The 24,739-nt window shown below is 38.3% G+C and overlaps 2 protein-coding genes across 4 annotated transcripts in view; one reads left to right on the top strand and one right to left on the bottom strand.

Moving 5' to 3' along the window:
- Nucleotides 1-4,867: 4,867 nt before the first annotated feature.
- LOC121864179 (telomerase Cajal body protein 1-like) lies at nucleotides 4,868-17,136 on the bottom strand. Its single transcript, XM_042363179.1, has 11 exons — nucleotides 17,100-17,136; nucleotides 14,518-15,059; nucleotides 14,206-14,300; nucleotides 13,371-13,497; nucleotides 13,049-13,135; nucleotides 11,308-11,438; nucleotides 9,956-10,039; nucleotides 9,400-9,515; nucleotides 8,909-9,038; nucleotides 8,258-8,396; nucleotides 4,868-5,561 (listed from the first exon to the last, which is right to left on the bottom strand). The coding sequence occupies exons 2-11, from the start codon at nucleotides 15,057-15,059 to the stop codon at nucleotides 5,384-5,386; spliced, it is 1,629 nt and encodes a 542-aa protein (XP_042219113.1). The 5' UTR covers nucleotides 17,100-17,136; the 3' UTR covers nucleotides 4,868-5,383.
- Nucleotides 17,137-24,378: 7,242 nt separating this feature from the next.
- LOC121864180 (diacylglycerol kinase eta-like) overlaps nucleotides 24,379-24,739 on the top strand; it is a 68,788-nt gene continuing 68,427 nt past the window's right edge. For all 3 annotated transcript variants that reach the window (XM_042363180.1, XM_042363183.1, XM_042363181.1), the window contains exon 1: nucleotides 24,379-24,540. In XM_042363180.1, coding sequence (XP_042219114.1) covers nucleotides 24,388-24,540 — 153 coding nt within the window. In that variant the 5' untranslated portion in view covers nucleotides 24,379-24,387. The remainder of the gene's footprint in view (nucleotides 24,541-24,739) is intronic.

Consider the following 24,739-nt stretch of genomic DNA (forward strand, 5'->3'; position numbering starts at 1 on the left):
TATATATATATATATATATATATATATATATATATATATATATATATATATATATATATATATATATATATATATATATATATATATATATATATATATATATATATATATTCTACAGATTGGGTTTTCAACAGTGTTTTTTACAACTCATTGTTGAATTTCCTTGTGTTCTTTATGAAATAAAACATTTTTAAATACTTCTTCCTTCAAACCAGTATATATTTTCATTGTTAGAAATAATAAGGCTCAATATACTGTATATATATTTCAGAAGCCATTATATTGTAAGCCAAAACAATGTCTCCCCCATTCAGTTCTACTTTTTTCTTTAATAGTGACCACTGACCCCTGTAAAATGCTCAAAAAGATAAAAACTATAAATCAATTTATGCCGCTGTCTGTAGACAGTAACAAAGCATCTTTGTATGGAGTCAAGTAAATTAATGGAGGTATAGTTGGCATAAAATCCCTAATTTGTGCAATTCTGAGGACCTTCAAAAACAGTAAAATGATAAAAACCTCCCCCCAAAATTAGGGTCAGTAATCTGCCCATTAACCAGAATAATTGGTGTGGAATGCTTCCGGTTATGGAGATGACGCTTCTTATCCCCTGAAAAAATTGCACATCTACGGAATTTTCTGAGCTTTGGCTAAAGTTTCCACATCTAAACTACACATCTGGCACAGAGTACCATTGTCATGGAGACTTAACTGCAGTTGGACAGCCACAAAGTAATATTTATTTATGCAGGCTGCCAGTCCCTCCTCCCTCCATTGTCTGGCCTTGGTGAATGTTGTTTTTAATAAAATATAATTATCAATAAGTCATTTTTATTTAAAAAAAAATATACAGTACTGAAAATAAATTTTTTATCTTTTCCTATAATTATGACTGAGCACGGAGTAGCTATGTTGTGATGCAGGCTGGCCTGATGGAACCACAACAATAATAAATGACACTCATGAGAGCAAGATACTTTTGTTCTTAAAATTTTTAAATAATTTATTCCCAAGATTTGTGTCACATTACAGTAGTAACCAATCACAGCTCTGAACCTACCCACCCCTGTGCTCAGCATGATAAAATTGCTCCGAAATTCGATGAAAAGCACGGGACGGAGATTTTTCTCAGATTTTCTTGGAATGCTAAAATTTTATTTTCCAGGTAGTGGGGTATGCTATAACGAATCTAATTGGTTCTAGAACCTTGTTCGTTATAGGATTAATCCGTCCCAGGCCCCCAAATACAACCACTTAACACTGAAAATTTTCTGTGGAAAATGTAAAAAATACGGTACCTTATCTCACCTTAGTGTTGTTCAGCATGCAGGACAGGAGGCATAGGGGGAGGAGAGAATTACGGAGAAGAGGTGGAAGGAGAGGAGTCATCCTTCCTAGCCCTCTTTGGTGACTGTCTTACAGGCATTTTGTCTGTAGGGTCTTTGCAACTTTTTTTAAGAAAGAATCCAGGGTTGGCTGCTTCAACCTTGATTTCTGGACCTTCCAAAAGTGGTTCATCACATTGTCATTAAACACACTGATGGCCTTTTCCACAGAACCAACATCAGGATGATAATCCTCAGCAAGCTTAGACAGTTTGCTCCAGCAAAAGAACACATCCTTGAGATCTTTGGCTGGAATGATGCAGCTTTCCTCCTTGTCCTCATCCTCCCCTGACTCCTCAGAAGTTAAGCTCCGCTTCAGTGTCTCATTTTCCCCTTTGTGAAGCTCAAGCAGCTCCTCAGTGGACAGCTCCTTACTGTGCTCTTCCACCAACTCCTCAACATCATCATCATCCACTTCCAGGCCCATGGAATTGCCCAGAGACACAATTTCATGTACAACAGCCTCTTCCTCTAACTCTTCGAAGCCTTCAAAGTCTCTTTGAAACACTCATTCAGGCCACAATGGCCTCCAAGCAGCACAAAGACACCTCATAGTAACCTCTTTCCAGGCTGACGAAATTAAAAACACAGCGTCTGCTATATTGAAGTGACTCTTCCAAAATTCCTTCAAACTAACATCACTGGAAGAAGTGGACGCAAAACATTTTCTAAATAGTGCCTTTGTGTACAGCTTCTTAAAGTTAGAAATTACCTGTTGATCCATGGGCTGGATGAGAGGTGTTGTGTTGGGTGGCAAGAAGTGCACAGTGATGAAGTTGAACTCCTCTGGCAATTCAACCATCAAATTAGGAGGGTGGGCTGGTGCATTGTCCATCACCAACAAAGCTTTCAGTGGAAGATTATTCTCCCTGAGGTATTCCTGAACACTGGGTCCAAACACCTCAATCACCCACTCAGAGAAAAGATTCCTGGTCACCCAAGCCTTTGGATTTGACCGCCACTTAACACCAAGGCGGTTCTTCCTCATGTTTTTGAAAGCTCTGGGATTTTCTGCATGGTACACAAGGAGTGGTTTTATTTTGCAGTCACCAGAAGCACTAGAACAAAGAAGGAGGGTAAGCCTGTCTTTCATTGGCCTATGGCCAGGGACAGAAGTTTCCTCCCTTGTAATGTATGTACGGCGAGGCATTTTTTTCCAAAAAAGTCCAGTTTCATCACAGTTGAATACCTGCTGAGAAACAAAGCCTCCCTTTTTAATCACATTCAAAAAAATTTCATGGTGTTCCTTAACTGCTTGCTTATCTGCGCTAGCAGCGTCACCATGTCTCACAACACTATGTAATTTATTTCTCCTGAAACCAGTAAACCACCCCTTGGTACCGCTAAACACTGGCACATCACTATCACTTCCACTGGGAGTCTTGGCTTTAAGGTCCTCAAACAATTGTCTGGCCTTCTCACAAATTATAGCTTCACTAATGCTATCACCTGCCATTTCTTTCTCCTTTATCCACACTAAGAGTAAATTTTCCGTCTCCTCAATCACATTACACCTTGCTTTGCTAAGTCTAGAGATTCCCTTAGCCACTTGCACAGTTTTCAACTCCTCTTTATTCTTCAAAATCGTACATATAGTCGATTTAGCCATCCCATACTCATCACTAAGTTTCGCAATGCTTGTTCCATTCTCATGTTTCTTTATGATTTCTTTCTTAGTTTCAAGGGTTATGAGCTTTCTCACTCGCTTTGGACGATTCATTGTTACAATTGTACACTTGTATAACAAAATATTTATACAAATAACTCGTATTTCTACATCAAAAGACGAAATTTCAACAATAACAGTGGTGCACTGGCTACACAATGAGACAAAGATGGCACCTGATGCTCTTGTTGTGGGTCGCGGTGCAACAATATTCATGCGCCAGACAAAATAGTCCCGTATTCATCCGCGTTTGTTGTAGGAGTTGCGTTCGTTATAACATTCTCAATTTTATAGGTAAAACCGTTCGTTATAGGAATATTCGTAGTAGGATCCGTTCGTTATAGCATACCCCACTGTAATGGAAGATTCCGGCTAACAGGGAGATTACTGCAGTCTACCATGGTTGACTTATGGCAAAACAACATACCAAAACCCACAAAATTTTGCAATTTGAGGATTACTGTTCCTAAAGAAAAATTTTAAAATGCATTAATCTCGCTTTTTTTTAAAATCATTGTGTGGGGTTCTGTATATAACAAGGTACACTGGTGGATCCACATTTCCTCAATGAAGGGGGCCACTCAAGTCCAGGAGGCAACAGGGTGATCACTGAAGAAGTAATGCCGTACAGGTGCCCTCTGAACTGACTAAAAGCATCTGGTGTTAGCCAAATAAAATATTAAGTGGCTATCCCATAGTGTAGGGGTTAAATATCTCGCCCTCTTACACAAGTAGAATACAAAATATATACTTTGCACACCTTTGGATAACAGTTCAGCAAACATGAGAATCTTAAAAACTAAAGAATGACATCACATGGGTGGCACTGGACCGTTAGGATCATGAACCATAAGTTTTATGTATGTTCTGTACAATACAATATTTATGTCTGGACTCCCATAAACACAAATTATCTCATACACAAAACATTTTGTTACAACCAAGGTACCAATGACCCTATTCTGTATTAATAAGTTAGACTACACAATGAAATACAATGTATGTGTATAATATGTACTCACCATCCCCAAACCTGGTTCATTAGCCTACAGGGCCCTTGATATTCCACCCAAGAACCTCTGCTTACCAAAATTTATTTATACCCAGGACTAAGACTCAGAAACATAGCAACAAAATGTTTTTCCAATAGCATATAACCTCCACCAGTTCAAATCATCCATGTTAGAGGAGGAGGGGACGCCAACAACAGTATACAGTGGTCCCTCGGTTAACGAACACAATTCGTTCCAGAAGGTTGTTCGTTAACCGAAACCATTGTTTCAATGGGTTTTTGGTTAATTGGTTCCAGCTCACGGAAAATTACCTAAAGTACAAAAAAAAAAATGCAGTAAAGTACACTTACTTTTCGGTGTGTATGTAGAAGGCTCCTGGATGATGATGCTGATGTGAATTTGAAGTGGGAGGTGGAGGAGGAGAAGGGAGAAGAGAAGGAAATGGGGGTGGAGGAGAAGGATTTTACCGTTTCTTGGAAGGTGAGTCACCTTCCATGAAAAAGAGTTTATGTTCAAGAGTCTCAAACAAGATGTTCCCTCCACTGAACGGATACACAAACTGACGCTAAGCTTGGTGTGTTGAGTGACTGCTTGGCGAGCTAAAAACTAGTTTCCCGTACTTCAATTATATTCAATAATTGTTAAAATGACTAAAAAATTTAATATAAAACTTTTAAAATTATTGAATAGTACAACCTTCTTGATATTTACTCAAATGGTAACGAATTTAAGCCCTAGAACCGATTACTGTATTGGCGGACTAATACTACAGCTGGTGAGCAGCCGAAAGCAAGCGAAAACATGTTGGGAAAAATTCGTAAGGAATTCGTTAACCTAAGTGAAGATTCTTATGGAAGGTAATTCGTTAACCGAGGGACCACTGTACAGTATATATACACATGTATAAATGTTACCAAAAAAATTTGTGTAACCAGTGATTTCAAGAAATCCCTAAAAATTTTAGTAAGTTCATGTAATTACGTGAAATCCCCGGCCCTTCAAACCAGGGATTTATTGAAATCCCTAGGAATTTTAGGGATTGCGTGAAATCACTGGTTACGTAAATTCCCGGTAACATCTAAAGAAAGAAATTTTATTCTTATTATTAAACCAAAAAAATAATGAAACTCCTTTGTAAGTTGACTAGGAGCAAATTTTAGCTTGGCTACTCTGAAATTAGAAGTATTTGAACTTTTCATAATTTAGTGCAGTAGCAACTGCTTTACAGGCTGGCACGAATTACAACATAAGTCATTACCTGTACAGTATATGAGTTTCTCCTTAGCCTGGGAATTTCATAACGTAGGGTCACTTATACATCAAAATCCTCGAATCCACCACAACTTGACTGTACTCTCTCGGACTATCTTTTGACGGGTAAACAATGGTTTTGGGACATCACTTTCAGAACTGGAATCCGATTCATATTCTGATACTGGTTCTGGAAAATGTCGCTGTCCAGAACTAGTGGCTATGATGGGACAATATGGATTTATGCTGCAAGAGGGGAAAAAAATCACTAAATTAATGACAAAAATAAAATTAACAAGATATCATGAGAAAATACTTATTTATAATGTACAGTCAACCCTCACTTTACGCAGTTAATTCAACCCACAGGGTACCGCGGAAAGTGAGAAACACGTAAAGTGAACAACATAACATATGGGATTAATTGAAATAGAGACCGGGCCGACCCCCAAACTCCACTTTTTGACAACACACAACTATGTTGTAGTAAAAATATTATCCTAACTTTATGATGGTATGCACACACAATTAATAATTAAGAGAAATATCAATAATATTAGGTTTTTTAACACTTACATTAGTAGAAAAGATGGCTGGGCACACGGGGATGGGCGGTTGGTTCCGAGGCAGAGGGCAGATTAATTGGCCCTCACCTGTATCACTTGTATCACTATCCACCACAGAGGCTTGCAGGGCCTCTTTGTCAAACCCCTCAAAGTCCATATAAGTCCATATCCTCACTATAATTATCACTATCACTGACTTGGGCCGGCTGTGGTGGGTGGCGGGTGAAGAACTCGGTAATGTTTTGACGACTGGGCGACCTTGTGCACACCATGCTCGCGCCGCTTACACAACATGGCGGATGACGGGAGAGGGAGGGAGAGATGGCGGGAGGTTTGGATCAAAAAATGGCGCGGCTTGCCAGCCGCTCTCCGCGTAAAGGGGTACATGCACCGCGGAATGTGAGCATTCCTGTTTCGGCAGGGGACCGCGTAAAGTGAGGGTTGACTGTATGCCTCTCCTATTTCTAATAGCAGCATACAATCCTTTTTTTCTTCACATAACCTAACCTAACCTGATAATAAGACCTGCCAAAAATTTTAAATTGCCAATTAATTGTTTCGCTGACTTTAATTGACTTTAATCATCCAGTTACATTATCATAGTTTTTGGTAGTTAGTTGGAAAATAATATAATAAACATCTGATTATCTTAAAAGCCAAATATGTCTACCGGTACTGTTACCACCACAGTAAGATAAACAGGAGAGAGAGAGAGAGGGTGAGAAGAGAGGCAGTGCTGACAACGTGTTTGTTGACGTGTCTAATATGAAACAGATGGCCCTCGCCTCGGGCTGCGATTGGGTGGCAATTGCTCACAGTAGTCTACCAATTCTTGCAGAAAAAACAACAAGCTGGTCAAACCCAAGACCCTAAAACGTAAATACAAACTCTAAATAACTTTAATAAGTATATTTATGTGCTGTAATTTGATATTATACAACTTGTCTCCTGATGTATTGTAATTATTGATTGTCAGACCAAAGCTTACAGCCCAGAATTATGTCACATATAACAGCAAGTACACTACAGACCTCATGGTACCACCACATTCCGGGTTGACACACCTCAGGTCGACCCTAGGGACTTGACCTCGCCCGCTAATGACTGAGTTAGCCGGGTGACCTACAACCTCACCTAACCAAGACACCTGGGCAGGACCACACCTGCACACAGCTATCCAGATCAAACCAGTTTAGTGATAATTGGTTAGAGGTCAGAAGCCAGCTGGGCCGACCCCATATAAAGGCCCTACAGTCCCGTCCACGGGCATTATCATCATAATTATCATTCCATTGGGATTATCATTCTGATTCTGGTTGCCATTCGAACATTCGAACATTACTCTGGAGATTCTCAGAGTCATGCTTGTCCTCTCCCCAGGTCGGGAGGGGGACTTCCCGACCAGACCCCAGCTAAGCAGAAGCCTCCCATAGGAGGCAGCCCAGCCAAGCATCCACTGGGCCTACGTCAGGGTACACGTGAGTCTTATCAGAACGATTCCTAGAGTGAGTTACCTACTGTGGGAAGTGTATTCATTCAGGTGTGTCCGAGAGTCAGTGTCGAGTAACGTAAAACATAATGTGTTAGTACCCCGATATAATAGTGATATTAATGTGTCCATGTCACTGAGTGAATTAATAAATAGTTGTATCGAAGAGGTGTTTAACAAGTTGTCCCTTTAAGAAGTAATATATGTGTATTGACATACGAGATAAGATAAGCTTATTGACGCTGAGTAAATAACATCCTGGCCACGCTACCAAGTTTCCTATCTTTACTCTCTATTCTTACTTATATGTGTAATCATCTCCTCTCATTGTGTTCTGTCTCATTATAGTATCAACAGATGTAACATGAGTTATATTTAAGATATTAACAGGCTATGTACTGTATATTGATTGTATTATTCATACTGTGTCCTGAGATAACAGCATTTGTTATATGTGAATTGTTCTTTGACAGGTTTTGACCGAATTATATGGTACGAGTCAACGTTGAGGGTTTATTTCTCCAGCAACAAACCAATAACGCTCCTATGAGCGTTAACAGATATTTTATAACCTATTTCCTGACAATTCGACACATCATATACAGCATGCAAACGCCTTTCTTGTTCATACACTCCTCTAAGACATTTTACTTATCTTTTGTCTCTAGTCAAGGCTGAGGGTGATTGTAACAAACACATTTCTGATATAGATGATGAAGATCTACCAACATAGACTTAAGTTTCAATGTCTTATTCAAGCTGATGATTGTTGGAATGTGGATTAGGATTCCATAAGTTTCAATGTGATGGCTGGACAAAAATCTGACAATGACTTTACTGAATCTATCCTTGTACAATTTGTGTTAACTTATCCAGCCATTACATACCTTATTCCATTGGTGCAGTCTCTGTGGGCAGTGAAAGATGATGAAGGCTGATGGACAATATGGGTGTATCCATACTTCGTAGTTTCATTGATACCGTGTTCCTCCAGATCCCATTTTAACACTTCACCTTTGGTATTTCCTGTCACAAGTTAATCCCAACTTAATTTTGTAAATATTCTCAAACACTGAATAATAATAATAATAATAATAATAATAATAATAATAATAATAATAATAATAATATAAGGATTTCCAAAAAAGCAAATGTGGGGAACCATAATATACTATAATTTTAAATTATTGGATACCTTGTACCTACACAACTAGAACTGTTATGATAGGTCATCACAAAGCACTACTGCAGACACGATTGTTCAAATGGTGAAATAGCCACTAAGGCCTTTTCCCTCAATGCCAGTAGATTATGGTAAATTGTAAGAGAGAAAAATGAGGAACTAATCCTATCTTAAACTGAGCATGGTTAGTTTAGGTTAGGTTCATACTCTCTCTGTATCAATGGTGCAGATGACTATGGACAGCTATGCAGTATGCAGCTAGAGAGAGAATGATAACCCACTTGCTCTACAAATAGTGCACATTATGGGAAAAATAGCATATTGTCTTTTTCTAAGAGATAAACTTAATGCTTACCTGATATTAGAAATCTACTATGCTGTGGTTCCAAGTCAAAATATATTCTTTGGTTAGTTGAAACTTCTCGTTCATAGGCACATAATAGCTTTCCAGGATTTCTCATGTCCCAGCACCAAATTTCATTATTCTAGAAGGAAAAATAAAACAAGAGAATATCAGCACAACACAGCTACCCAGACTTTTGAAATAAAAAATTGCATGATTAAATTTATAATTAACTAAATCATAAAATGGAGGTGAACAAACAAGTTAATACAGTAATCTCTCTGCAGTCTGAGGCAGCACCAGCTTCTAATCTCCCTTTTAGAATGTTCTGGGTATTGTGGGGGAGTGAGCTAATGCTCTCATTAAATGCTAGCTACCTTACTTTAATATTTCTAGAGGCTAAATGTGGACATTGTGAATATGGATTATATAAAAATCATCACAAGTTTGCATCAGCTAAAAAAAATCACACATGCCTGAACTCACACACAAATATAAGTTACCTTTCGGGTTCCTGAGAAAAGTTTTGTACCATCTGCAGAAAACTGGACATGGGTAACCCCAGATGGGCATCCCTCTAACTGGCAAAAATGATTATTGCCATTTAGATTATAAAGGCCTGCCAATTATGAGAGAAAATATTCACATTACTAATGGTAGCTGTCAGGTATAGAGAAGCCTGCTTAATTCAATCAATTTACAAACAAAATTCTTTTACAAAGTCTTATTTACATAAATTAATTTCCAAAATAGATATAATTTATCATTGTAAATGAAGTCTTATTTAGAATCCTGAAAATATCCGCCTTATTCTACAGCATGATGGGGATGTCTAAAAGTATTGCATGTAAAACATTTGTGGTGTCTAAAAATGTAAACATTTTGTGGCCTAAAAGCTTGTAACATACAGGTATTCTTGGTGGCCTGAAAACATGTGAATAATCTTCAGTATCAGAAAACTTGTAAAAATCTGTGGTGTCTGAACACCTGTGATAAATGTGTGGTAACTGAAAACACATCTGTAAAATTTAAAAACCCTTGAAAACACTGTTCACTGACCTATAGTGCCGAGGTAAGTGCCAGCAGCAAAGACACTTGGCAACGGTGGGTTAAAGGCCAAGCATGAGATTATACCTGACTGACCTGGAATAAAAATAACAAAAGTTAGTTCTTGTCAAAGTGGGTTGGCAATAGCAAGGGTATCGAGCTGTAAAACCTGCTTTAAATTTGCCAGATGGTAACTGGAACACTATGCCACAAGGAAATCATGACTAACACACAACAATGATGATGATGTCTCTCATGTGGGAGTAAATTTCAACAGTTGACCTTCCTTGTTTTGATAAAGATATTTTTGTTCTTAGTTTTAGATTGGCAAGTGAGGTATCAATAGAAAGGTTACTTCTTGTAAAATACAATGAAAATACAAAGAAAAGCATCTTTAGAAGAGAATTGGAATGATGGGGGACATTTATCTATACTGTCATATGTTATGTCTACATATATTAACCACCTAATAACACCAACCTTTCCTGTAGTCAGCCATGAGGACCAAACGAGTCTGAAACCGACCCCCCTATTTCCCATGTAACCAAGGTACAGTAGTATTCTGTTTACATGGATTTACTTTGTGCAGAGTTTTCCAGGAGCCTAACCACTATCAATCAAGGGTTTATTGTACAGTACAGTATTTAGTTCTATCTTATATACTTTCCTGGTGTATTGTTTAAAAGATGCTCCATCAGTGTGAGTATTTTAATTTCTAGTTTTCTTTGCAATAAGCATCAATTCATTGTCTGTGGACCGATCTTCATGATTTATCTCAGGGTTAAACGTGAAAGGTATGAGATGAAATGATTTATAAAAAGAAGGGCTGCATTTATACAATCAGTGAAAGAAATATTTGTGGCAAGTTAATCCATGCAAGGTACAGAAATTACTGCATTTAGAAAACTCTCTCAAAATCAGTTACTTTATACAATATTTTTACTTAAAAGACAAAAATATAATTGAAAACTGAGAACAGGAGATTATGACTGAAATGAGCATGCTGTCTGAGGTACAATAGCAGCTCTAAATAATGCCAAAGGAAATCTGACTGCGAGAGATCAGATGATATAAAATTCTACACTAGACACAAAGCGTACTCCATAAAATATCCATTACTAGTTACCAGGATAAACTATTCACAAGTCAACCACAGTAAGATGATTCATGATATAAAAGTTAACCAAAAATTACTATGACATTATATTACACAAGTCAACCAAACTGAAGGTACTGTGAAGAAATTAAACATAATTAAATTTACTAAAGTGAAACATTACACAGGACAACCACAAACAAATGAGATAGTTACATATTTATAGTACACAGAATTATACAGAGCTTATTCCAGGCTACCCACGCACTTTCTATTTTGCTAAAGTATCTGCCGGGCCGATTGGTGTCGAAAACACGAATACACTTGTTGAAGCCACAGAGAAGTTGTGATCCATCCTCATTAAACCCAACACAGTAAGCTGCTACCACCTGGTCAAGACTGTTAAATACAAATCGAACATAAGTAAGTCAATGTAATCTTAAGAGAATAATTTGACACACTATACTGTACCGTAAATTATATTTATTCTCCCTACACACCTAACATGATGACCCCAGAACAATATTATTCTTACATCACAATCTTTGCACATCTCTGTAAATTTCATCTTTTCTTTCTTCTTCTTGGTGAATCACATCAACAATGCACACATGTACACAAAATGACATCAGACCTTGAGCCTTAAACTGGTACAATAGGGGCAATGAAGCAGAGCAAGTCTTGTGCCTTATTAGGGAATAAAAAGTGCAGTACAAGAAAGCTGCTAACATCTTAACCTGCCATCTCACATTTACTCTTACTGTTTATTTCAACCTTTTCTGACAAAGTTACTACAGTAAATCTTCATTTCTACATGGGTGTTATGTCCCACTGGGAATCTATTAAGCAATAGGAAAATGAAAGTTAGGGTACAGGAAACACCAGGACTAAATAATACTGTAGCTTCCACCATAATACTGTACTGCCCTTATATGCCAGTTATGAAATGAAATTTCTGTGTCAAGTTAACGAAACTTAAAAAAAATAAAAAAAGGTTGACAGGGTGTGAAATAAGGAATTTAAAATACAGGAGTCACCCTGTTTACTGTTCTTTCATAATTAAGTTGCTAATGAACTAGAGACGATATCCGTTTGGCATCAAGAAGTTTGCTTTTTATGTCATTGGCCATCTTCGGTCAGCATGTACCTACTTTGTGACACAGAGTGCACAAACATGCAGTGTTTCCACCTAAGTCCTTGTTTACACATCCATGCTTATGCTTGTGCTTAAAGGCAAAACATAAGATTCTTTGCTGTTCAGTGCATCTAAAGCATTAAACAGTATACCCCAACATCATGTCTCCAAAATGTGTAGTTCAAGTTTCAGTACAATGCCTAGTATCAAGAAGACAAGAAAAATAATTAGAAAAGAAACAAAACTGGAATTCCTAAGATGGTATGATGCTGCTTGAGAAAAAACAAACAAAACAGAAGCACATTCCCCTATTCTATTACAGGAAAAATTATTTATGTTCTGTAAAAGAATCAGTTTCCAATGATAAGCTGGGACATCTTGTAACACGAGGAGGATCAAGGTACAATACTGTACATGTAATGGTTTTAATCAGTAAAAGTGGAGTAATGCAATGAAGCATTAACACCAAGATGGTTTACACACAACATACAATTAGCATCAAATTAAAATCATTCTTGCCCCAGTTAAAATGGCTGAAGTTTGGAGTTTTCTTAACCTTAGACACACACATAATTGTTATAGTCCCAAAATTGAACTAAATAATATGATAAATGAGTTTCCCAAATGTACAGTCACCCACAATAGTCCTATCGTCTCTCCTGCCATTTCGCGAATCCCGAGATTTAGACTTGTGAACCCTAAGCAGTAGACACTGATGCATCATTCTGTCCATAAATGCTTCAGATTCACGAGTCTCGTTCTCAGGATTTGTGGTTCGGGAGGAGACACAAAAAGACTCTTATGGGTGACTGTACATCCATATAAAAAGCATTTAATAATGGACTAAATCTTGCTAATCTAGTACTGTACTTACTGGTCATATGAATGATAACTACAGATGAGGCAACCAGTCCATGCATCCCATAAGTGGACTGGTTGATCTCTACACGTCGAGGCAAAACTGAAATATAAGCACGAAGAATATCCAGTGTTTCAATCATTTTTACAAATCTCAATAAAGACTGAGAAGAACAGCCAGAACATAATATAATCCCTGAATTAATGCAAGTGTTGTGTATTGTATATAATAATAATAATAATAATAATAATAATAATAATAATAATAATAATAATAATACTGTAATAATAATAATATCAATAAAAGGATGTAAGCAAGAGAGGGTCATTACACCTACCAGCATGTGCGAGAATCACTGGACTGCATGAGAGGATACCATGTGTAATCGTATAATAATTCCTTCTCTTGGATGGTGATAGCAGCCTTTGAGTATTGTTCACACTCCCCCATAAACCATGATTCTCCTGTAACCATAAATCCAGTTTTAAAATTATAAACAAGACAGACCATCAAGAAATGTTAAAAGATTCATTCTACAGCTGAACCATCAAACAAGAGAGGTACCTTATCCTGCCCCTCTAAAGCTCTGGCATGACCTATACATATTCTACTCAGCTTAACTTAACACCAATCCTGTCCTTGACACTCACAACAAACAAACATAAAGAAAGGCAGACATTTAGAGAAGAACATCCCATTAATACAGTAAAAGTAACAATAAACTGCATGGCTGGTTTTAGATCCAAGATAAAATAAGAAAGATGAATTATACCAGTGAAACAAGTTGAATGATAACATGATTTCCAATATTTCTCACAATTTTATGAAGTAAAGATTCAGTAAATAGTACAGTTTGGAGAACACTACAGAGAGAGGTGAGAATCTCAAGAAGACATGATACAGTAATTTCCAGAAATGGTATATACCGTACTGTACTAGCCATAATGTATTGTACAAGAAAATACATGTATTGAGGGAGCATTAACTGATACAGTCATTAGAATGTAGCAGTTCTGTATATACAGTACTATAATAATAAAAGGACTTGTCTGTTGGTCTGTGTTCCAACCATTGTGTAAAATTCTCTTTACTATATACAGCTCAATACTTTGTCATCACTGCTATAAATAATCTATATCACTCGTACAATATATCAGACAAAAAATCCTTACTCTGAAAGTCTCCCTGAATGACTGGTGTTGGTAGATTCAGAAGGCGCAATTTTTTATCATCACTCCCAACCAGGAGACAGGAGCCATCTGGTGACCTTTAAAGAAAACACGACAACAGATTGTAAGTACTGTACTATGATTTTTTAATTTATTCACATCAAGGAGGATTAAAGGACTGAACCTGGATATTTCACTTCATAAGCGAGTTGGGACTAGGCAACTCACTTTAGACACCAACAAATCTATAAGCTTTAAAACAATAATAAAACTCACTTCAACTGATCGTGTATAAAATCAATGTTTAAAACTAACCATTTACAACCTTTAGTGAAGTTATCCTCTGGGATACTGAACTCCTCTTCATAATTTAGTGCCATCATCGGAGAAGTAAAGTTATATGTCATTAATGGCTGGTGGCTGTAGCCTTCCTCTTCTTGCACCGCCTCTTCATTACCGGCTTCTATCTCTATTCCTGTATTTCTTCCTTTATCATATTCTAAATAGGTAACTTTAGAAGGACTTGTTTCAGCTGCCTTTAAACTGCTACTATTTCCTACACCTTTCTGCAACTTTTCCCCGGGTATCATTGAAGAGCTAATCTCTAAACTCCTTTCTTTTTCATCAAATAGTTCATTTTTGCTATTAGAACCTGAACTCCTCTCCAGTTTCAGTTTCACCAATTGTTGTGCAGATTGATCCTCCTCCTCAGCCAACACTATATCACAGGAACTGGGTGGCGGCAATCCTAACACCTCATCAAGTTGTGCTAGAAGTTGGAACTTCTGTTTCTCCAGTTCCACATTGACTTCAACATTCAAAGAGTCAGCCTCATTGGTGCTGCATGTGTCATCCATCTGGAATACAAACGTTATAGCGCATAAAGTCCCTTGACACTTCACTGCATGATGGAGGTTTTCAAATTTAGCATTCACCATTGTATATCACTTTATACTCTCATTCATAATTCAGTACAGGAGAGCATAAATGGTTACAAGACTGTACAAAACTATCCATAGTTGCCCTCACTTGTTGATACCTGAGCTATTAAAACAACGAAAATAATATAGCAGACAGAGTAAAGGATATTTGTGAGCCTTACAGTCAAAAAGGGCATTTATCAGAATACCTGTACTGTACCTGTATATGAATCGCAAACCACTGACCCCAACCTGTACTGTTTGTGTATTGCTTAAGACCATTAATTCACGATATCATGATGGAGTATTTAAATGGAACAACTTGGTACAGAATAACCAGCGGGCAGAATGACCAGACAGGGGTACTTGTGGACCAGCTATATAGGGAGACAAATTGACGGTTATACTATAATATACTGTGCTGTGCTGTGCCCTAAGAGCCCTGCAACTTTACAATAATTTCTACAGGTGAAGGATTTCCAACTTTCTTAACTTTCATTTTTGTAATTTTTAACAGGATTTTGTTCATAGCAAACACTTTCCATCACCTGAAGACACTACATTTGTGCTTCATCTGTTGACAATTATTTCCCAATGACCAACTGACACTACCCAGAGACCCTTCCATATACTGTTACCTTGGTATTATTGCGTTTACACACCGTTCATTCCTACCACTAATCTATTATCATATTCGAATAAGACGTCTAATTATAAGATAATTTTCATCGATTACATTACCGGCGGAAATGTATAATAACGGAGATAGCATATCTAAAATTTTCTCTATTTTCTTCCATTAATCTTCCTCCATTATCGCCTGCCTCACCTCCAACACTGCGTGTGTCCTTCATAAATCATCATGAGCATGCGTTCCCATACATGTCACGCAGCCAATCAAAAGTGTTTTTGCTTTTGGAACCAATTAAAATGATTTTGGGTTTAATTTGCGGTACTGTATATTTGGCCCAGTCAAATTCGAATTTTATTTTGGGTCTCTCATATTTTGATATTCAAGTTCAGTTCCAACCATAGAAGTCTGTGATGGGTGTCACTTAAAGTATATGGAACTGATTGCGAGTTTTTGGAAAAAAAACCTAGAAACAATTGCATTTTTTCGATCGCATGGTGTTCTTCCAACCTCAGTAAAGTGTACTAAGAGCAAGACTGAATGTAAATATCGCAAAGACCAACATATGTGGCGTCGAGTAAGAATCCCAGAATGCAACGACGAACAAGAACCAGGCCAATAAGGTCAGAAATAGGTGATTCCATCATATGGTGAGAGTAGGTTCGGTTAGGTTAGGTTGTTGTTGTTTTTTTCTAGTGTTTTTTGGTGCATTTTACCATGATTTTTTTCGGAAAACGTCCAATGGAAAAAAATCGAAAAAAAAGGCTAATTTCTGCCAGAAATGAAGGTAATATTCGGTCTAAACACACACAAATACACTAGAAAAATATATTTTTGACTTTCTAACAGAGAACGGTGTGACAATGCAAATAATAATGAACAAATTTTGAATTTCTCAACTTCTTTCAGAATATTCTTTAGGTAAGAAATAAATTATCTAATGTATTTTTTTTCATAATGTTGCTGCTTCTTGAGGGAGTGTCCTCGAGTATTACCCACATCGACTTGGGGACACTTGGGCAGGGGACACATGGATTGGGGGAGGGTGACACATTATCCTGTATCCCAAAGTTCATAAGACGGACAAGAACAGCACAGACAAAATACATCACACAGAACCACAAAACTTTGAACAGATGTACAACCATTGGCCAGTTCACTACACTACCAACTAACAATATATATATATCTATAAAACACCCATCCATCCTATGACCTCTCTATCCAGTTTAACTACACCCACGTGTGATATTTTAGCTATGATATCAAATAAATTAAAATTGCAATATTATTCCTCATAAAATTAGGGAATGATTATGAAAACAAATAGGAAAAGTTTGTTCCACCTTGGCGACAAACTCAAATGTTGTTGATAATGGTGGCCGACCGAGACAAGACAATGTTACGCAAATTACCTCGAAGAACATAAAATTTTTATTTCAGTTTAGTTAGGTTTATTTACCATAAAAATAAATTAATTTGGGATTATATTATAAATTACAGTAAATTAGTATTATTTTAAGTAGATTTTGTTCTTAGGTTTCATCTAAAACTTATTTAGTTCAGAGGTTCCGTTTGTTGTATAATTTTAACACTGGCTTTCTTTATTATTAAATTGTTGATAAAGTAAATCACAAAATGAAACTAAACTTATTACATCAAACTATTATTAGATCATATCAAATGATTGACATATTATTTAATTTGGATCAATTGGTTTTGGTTTGCAAAATACAGTGTACTTAGCAAATGCTGCAGCTTCTGAGAATGGGGTACTACTTGGAGCAGAGACGCGACCGAGAACAAATTCTGGCTTGAATGTACTGTAATGTACAGTAATACTGACACATTCCTTGATAAGAGAGAGGAGTTTGAAACACTACTGAAGGTACACCAACCAGATATTGTAGGGGTTGTAGAACTGTTGTACAAGAACAGAAGAATCGACCCAGAGGAATGTGTGTTCAGTATTGCTGGATATGGCTGATTTACAAACCTTTCTCAAGAGACTTACAAGAGGGGTGTGGTTATCTATGCTAGGCAAGACCTTAGAGCCAGCCAGGCGAGGGTACAGGGAGAGGATGTTTTTGAAGAGTCCAAGTGGTGTAAAATTAAATTAAAGGGGGGGGGGGGGACCCTCTCGTCGAGTGTCTCTACAGATCCCCAAACTGTGGCCCACTAAATCAAAGGAACTTAAGAGCCTTAATAGACAACGTTTCCATTAAATAAAATGTACTCACAGAAAATTGACTCGATGTATTTTTAAATACATATGGAGTGGTATGTACCAGCAAATTAAAAGACAAACTCTGTATATACCTGTCAAACAAGGTGGTATTGGCGTAGTTAATGTGTTTTGTAAAGCAGCTGCTATATTATGTACAACTTTCATAAAAATTGCTTCAGACCATGAAAAGAGGAAATCTTTAACTCCATATTATACAAGTATAAGGACCAGCTATCTATTAGAAATGAAACCTACGGATAATGTTTCCTACTTGTCTCCACCTTATTATAGTATTGCGATCAATACTCTAAGAAGGTTAGCAAGGCATCATAACTTTCCAAATGTCAAGAATAAAGATGTATACAATATGTTAATATGGACAAAACCTGCAGTTGAAGAAAAGTATCCGCTGTTTAAATGGCCTTTTATTTGGGAAAATATTACTTGTAAATATATGGATCCTCACCAGAGAGGCTTCATATATAGGTTTATTCATGAAACTCTACCAACAAATCAGAGACTAAAAATGTTAAACATAAAACAAGATGATAGTTGTGTAAGATGTGGTGAGGTAGAATATCCATTACATGTATTTTACTTCTGTTTCCATAACAAAGAGATAATTAAATGGTTTAAAAATCTCCTGAATACAGTCTGCAATGTCAATAGCAAATTATTTCTACATTTCTTAATGTTTAATATTAACTGTAGTGATAATAAGGATAAGAATACAATGATCATGCTAATGTCAGATTACATTTACTGTATGTGGTTAAGTAGGAAAGAAAATTATAATGTTAAGGAGACTATAGCCTTTATTAAAGGCAGGATATATTATAATAAATAGATGATCAGGTGTATTTTAAAAGAAAAGTCATCCAAATATTTCACTTACAAATATGTTAATATGTAATATGTATACAGTATATATGTAAATTGTAAAATTTGTAAATAATAATAAAAAAAATAGACAACGCGGCGATGCTCAACCCTAGCCACCTCCTTATCATGGGGGACTTTAACTTTGGCGACATCGACTGGAGAAACGAGTTCACCCCCAAATGACTTGAATAACCCTGCTACTCTTTTTGTTGAAACTCTGAGAGATAATTTTCTGTTCCAACATGTTAGAGACCCGACACATACTACAGAGGGGAGCAAACACCCAAGCCACTAGACCTCATTATTACAAACGAGGAGGGTATGGTTTCCAACACGGTTTTATGCCGGGGTGCTCCTGCTTAACACATTGCTCAAGGTATTGGATATTTGGTCCCATATTCTGGAACGGGGTGGTAATATCGACAATATATACCTAGATTTTGCCAAGGCTTTCGACAGTGTACCCCATGAAAGGCTGAAAATCAAACTGGAAGGGTACGAAATTCGGGGAAATGTCCTCTCCTGGATAGAAGACTTTCTACATGACCACAAGCAGTGTGTGGCACGAAATCATCATCTATACCTGTCACAAGCAGGGTACCACAGGGCAGTGTATTGGGCCCACTGCTGTCTGTTTGTTTCACAAATGACATGCCTGGTGTTGTACACTCCTCCATAGAAATGTTTGTCGATGACGCCAAGTTATTTCGGGAAATCAACAACTATGCGGACTGTGAAGAGCTGCAGAAGGACCTCTGTGAGCTCCAAGAATGGTCGAAGAAATGGCTGCTGAGATTCAATGTCACGAAGTGTAAGAGGATGCACCTGGGGCGTACCAACGGTAAGGAGGCGTATCATATGTCCCATCGGGATGAAGAAACTGCACTATTTGAGACTAAATGTGAGAAGGACCTAGGTGTGTATATTGACAATGAGCTGAAGTTCTCGGGCCATTGCGAGAAGGTAAATCAGGCAAATAAATGGTCTTATAAGAAGGTCGTTAAGATATCTAAACGGTCCTATGAGGGCTTGAAGTGCCACCATTTATGAGGGCTGCTACTGCCACCCTTCATGAGGGCCTGTGTGCCAGTAACAATTCCTTTTACTCTTATATATCACCATTGGTAGCGTGACGATAGGAGGCTCGTGGGTAGGTGTAATGATAGTATCAAGCAATAGGGAAGAAATAACGGTAAATACTGTAGGTAAATAATATACACAATTATACAAATACAAAGTTTATTTAAACATGAATATGAAATTAGAAGAAAGAATTGGTTTGTACTAACAGACGAAATCTATTACTAGGCCCTCAGGCTCAACATACTCACACCATTACTGGGTGGACATATTCAATACCCTTCCAACCCTACTGGGTGGACATACTCAATAGCACAACTAGGATAGTCACTTAGCACCATACATACTAGAGCAACTGCCACTACAACACTCAGTCGTCAGGAGTGATACTCAAGCAACAGCCATGGGGTCCAGCCACCATGGAGTACTATCCGACGAACTCTGGAGATCCCAGTGGGTTAATTCCACCACACAAATATAGCCCTACTGAGGTAGACACTCATCCACCAATGATGGGGGCTGGTAGTGGTGTGTGGCTTGGTGGTCCGGGGTCACCTCGTGGACCGAGCGTTAGGGCCAGACGAGCCAGCTATGGGGGCTATAGGTGGTCTGAAGTGTCTGACGGCCGGGTCTCACGAAGGTAACTGATCCTACTGGACCTCGGACATGTCCCCAGACATAGTGGATACAACATCCACCCTACAGACACGGCCTAGGCTGCGTTAGGGACCTGTATGGATGAAGGGACGGGCACTTACTAACTGGTGACAACAACAACACGTTTCAGGGGACGTTAAAGACGTAAATATGACTTTACTCAGAGCATATCAACTACGTTACTGTAACACTTGCACAATCAACTATTAATTGGGTCAAATCACTTAAAGAAGGGCAAATTACAACACAGCGTGGAATGGCATACCTGTATGGATGAAGGGACGGGCACTTACTAACGGTTAAAATGCCCGCGGCGCCCTCACTCAAACTAGGCCAGGGAGTCCAGCTACTCCTATTCCAATGAATTAATTTACGGTACCCTCTGACGTTGAAATTGAGACTATGAACTCATTTTCATTCTCTACTATTATCTTCACTAACAATGCTCTGACTCAGCTATCGAAAGCAAAATTAAATTGATTACAAAGGAATGGATGGCAACAGGTCCCAGCATACAGCGTCTGCTCCCATAGACAAAGGCGGGGGAAACAGAGAAAACGGGGGACGTTTCCACTGGGGGACTCGGAAGGTTTTGTGGACGTTTGAGCGTAATATGAATCCTTAAGGTTTTCAGGTTAGCTCTTATCATGACCATTACAGTCCGTCCTCGTAACGATCTTCAAGAGTGAAGTGCTTCCCCATCTGGAGTACTGTCACCCCGTCTGGTCCCCAAGATATGCTAGGGACTGTCAGTTGGTTGAAAATGTTCAAAGGAGGGCCACCAGACTGGTGCCTGCACTTCGGCACCTCGACTACCCTGAGAGATTGGAGCGCCTGAACTTGCCTAGCTTATACTGCAGACGGGCAAGGGGCGACCTAATTGAGGTGTAATTAGCATCTCAGGGGGCACTACTCAGTCGAGTGTCCTTACTTGAAGCTGGCGGACGCTCGCCCCACAATGGGTCACAATTCAAGATTGAAGAAACCGCAGGTCCAGAAAACTGTGAGGGCAAACTTTTTCGGAGTGAGAGTTGTGAACTCTTGGAACAATCTACCAGAAGGTGTTATGACGGCACCGAGTGTGAGGTCTTTCAAGACCAGACTTGACCAACACTGGAGCAGGTTCAGGTACATTCAGGAGCCGGTGCATGCCCAGTACTTGCCAACATTGCGTAACAGAGACGTGATCGATCGCCCATGCGGCTAACGAGCCGATTAGTGGTGAAGAGGATAAAGAAGAAAAGATTGCGCCATCACTCGTGAATATGTCCTGGGTTCAATCCCCAGCCCGGGTCACACGATAGAAGGGTGTTATTCAGTGTGACTACCAAAAACGTCACAGGTTTTCTCCTGGTACTCCGATTTTCTGCTGTACTGACACTGAACGATAAACGTTAAGTAACAAATAATAGACCAACTACCCGGGCAAGTAAGCTGATCATTGGTGAGGGTCACCTGATATTTAGGCACCTAGGGTTTGGTTACGTTAGGTTAGATTATTAACTAAAGTCAGTCTGTGGCGCCTTTCCAAAGGAGACAATAATAAGCCAGTTAAAATTCAGAATATTAGGTGGCCAGGGGTTGTAAATTGGCCTGTTACACCGGAAATGAGTTGGCCCTTAATTAAATGAACCACAAGACCCCGGTTACTGGCTTCTGTATCTCGCGTTCGTTCTTTCCCTGACTGACTGGTACCCTTCAGTCACTTCAGGATAGAGAAAGAGTCTCCCAGTCATATATTTCAAGGAGATGACATCTACATAGAAGCCCCTCCCACAAATGGAAGCAATGAAATGAAGCCGGACAAAGGTAACTTACTGTAAAATGGTACTGTGACTTGTATTTTGTCCTATCTACATTGGGGTTTCCTGCATCCTCTATATTCCCCACTGTTAGTTTTGTTAGTGTAGAATCACCCTCGGGCGCTTTCGGAGGTGTGCCGTAATCGATAACTTGATATTAAATAAGGCCTAAAGTCAAAGCCATTAGCAAAGATTTCTTACCAGAACTAAAGTGTAGTGCTGACAGTGATGATAAATACAGTTTATGGTCAATATGCAAATACTCTAACGGAATTCACATAACCCTGGATTTAACTACAAGCGTTTAGTTTTTAATTTGGCCGAAAAAATACGTTCCTTAGCAAAAGCGATTCGTGTAGTTTTTTCAACCGTGAACTGCCATGGTAAGTACTGTAGACATGTGGATTCTTTAATGTATCTGAGCTAGTGGGGGACTATCACTGAGGCATTAGTAGATATGATGGCTCACGTCCACTGGCTGGCTAACTGGAAAGGAAAAGTTTCGATTTGAAATTGTCATAACTATTAATGATCAGCTGAATTGAGCACTACTGGACTTAAACGAAGATCCTTCAGATGGTCCGCGTTACACAAGACTACCATTTGATTTCGAACGTCCAGAGAGCCACCAAATTAAGTACTGTATTAGCACTCAGGCGCCTTTACTTGTATGGACATAAAAATATCTTCACTTACCTAGTTTATACTGTAGGTGGATAGAGGGCGATCTAACAAGAATGTATAAGCACTTCAAACGACACTACTCACTCAGATTACATACATACCGGTATCTGGAGTTGGATGCCCTTTAGAGATTATTTGATTTTACTTCTCTTCGTCACTAATAGGAAGTTAAAGAAACTGTCAGTACTGAAAACTGGCAGGGGTAACTTTTTGGAGAATGTTGAAATAGCACGAAATGCGAGTTCAAATCAAGACTTGATTAACACTGGCACATAAATTATTATTATCATTATTATTATTATTATTTTTATTATTATTATTATTATTATTATTATTACATTTTCGCCCTCCAGGACCCGATGTGGGTCAGTAACCGGGTGGGCTAATCCCAGCGAAAAAAAAAACCCACACATTTAAGAGCTCGTAGTCTTGCCCAATATTTGTCAAGAGTAATAACGATCAAAACAGACTGACCACCCTACTAGCTATTAGACTGTCAGGTGGCGAAGAGGAGAAAGTAATGTAAAGATCAGTCTAAAAACTAAACACCTTCTCTTAGTCATTTTTTCAGCAACCTCATCGATTTAGTGACTGATTTTTATTCGGATTATTTCTGCCCTTCTTATCCCTCAAAAACATAAATTTTCCGGCCCATTGCCTTCGGCTTTATTATTAAGACCATAACCTTAACACAATTGCCTCTTGATCAATAACATCAACTGCCCCACCATTGAAGAATCTTGCCGATCAATGGCGAAGAGGATAAAAGTAAACTGCTGTTCCTAGAGAGAAAAGATATCAATAATGATTACCATATTCTGGCGAGTTCCTGAAAGGGGAAACAAAATTACGCACCCCCAGTGTTATATACCCGGAAATGTCTCCTTTTGTGATAAGGCATCACATCACACTCAGTATTCTGGACTGGCTTGTATGACACTAATTACATGCATCGGGAAAAATCATGGTGTTTCTGTCAAGACTCACGAACAAACACTTTGCTTGATAAAGAAGTGGTACACACAGTATATTATTTTCTTATGCATTTGTGCAGTAGTATTTTGCGTAACTGCAAAAGTATTTCCAGTTATTTTAATTCACAATAGTTTACTCAAACATTCAACTTCGGTATTATCCATTTATCGTCTTAGTTCGATAATATCCACTATACTGTGGTCTAACTACCCGGAAACCACCTGTCAGTTACAGTAAAAAGACAGAGCTTCCGGGAGACTCATATTATTGCCAGACACTCTCGCGTGGCTACTATGGCAACACCACCACTAACTTGACAGTGTAAATATGGCGACGGGGGGAAGTGAGCTTCATGCTAGTGTGCCGGGAAAACCTACAGGGGCTTACGCCGAGGGGGATTCCTCTGAGAGTGAGGGTGAAACTGAACCTGCTAAATCTTTCCACAGGAGAATTTCAACTAACAAAGAAATAAAATGTAGTGTAAGTAGACTGGGATAAGCGTGAGTGAGAGGGTGTCGCCAATCGCTTATGTTCCGTTCTCTTATTGTTATGTATGAACATCTTACTGAATGATTAACTGATTTAACAAACTAACATACAATTAACCAAAGAATTACCAATAGTGAGGTTGTAATGGATACAAAAATCAAATAAAAACAATGGAATCCCTTGAGGTAGA

The sequence above is a fragment of the Homarus americanus genome, unplaced genomic scaffold (assembly GCF_018991925.1).
Source record: "Homarus americanus isolate GMGI-L3 unplaced genomic scaffold, GMGI_Hamer_2.0 scaffold26351, whole genome shotgun sequence".
In the NCBI taxonomy this organism is placed as follows: Eukaryota; Metazoa; Arthropoda; class Malacostraca; order Decapoda; family Nephropidae; genus Homarus; species Homarus americanus.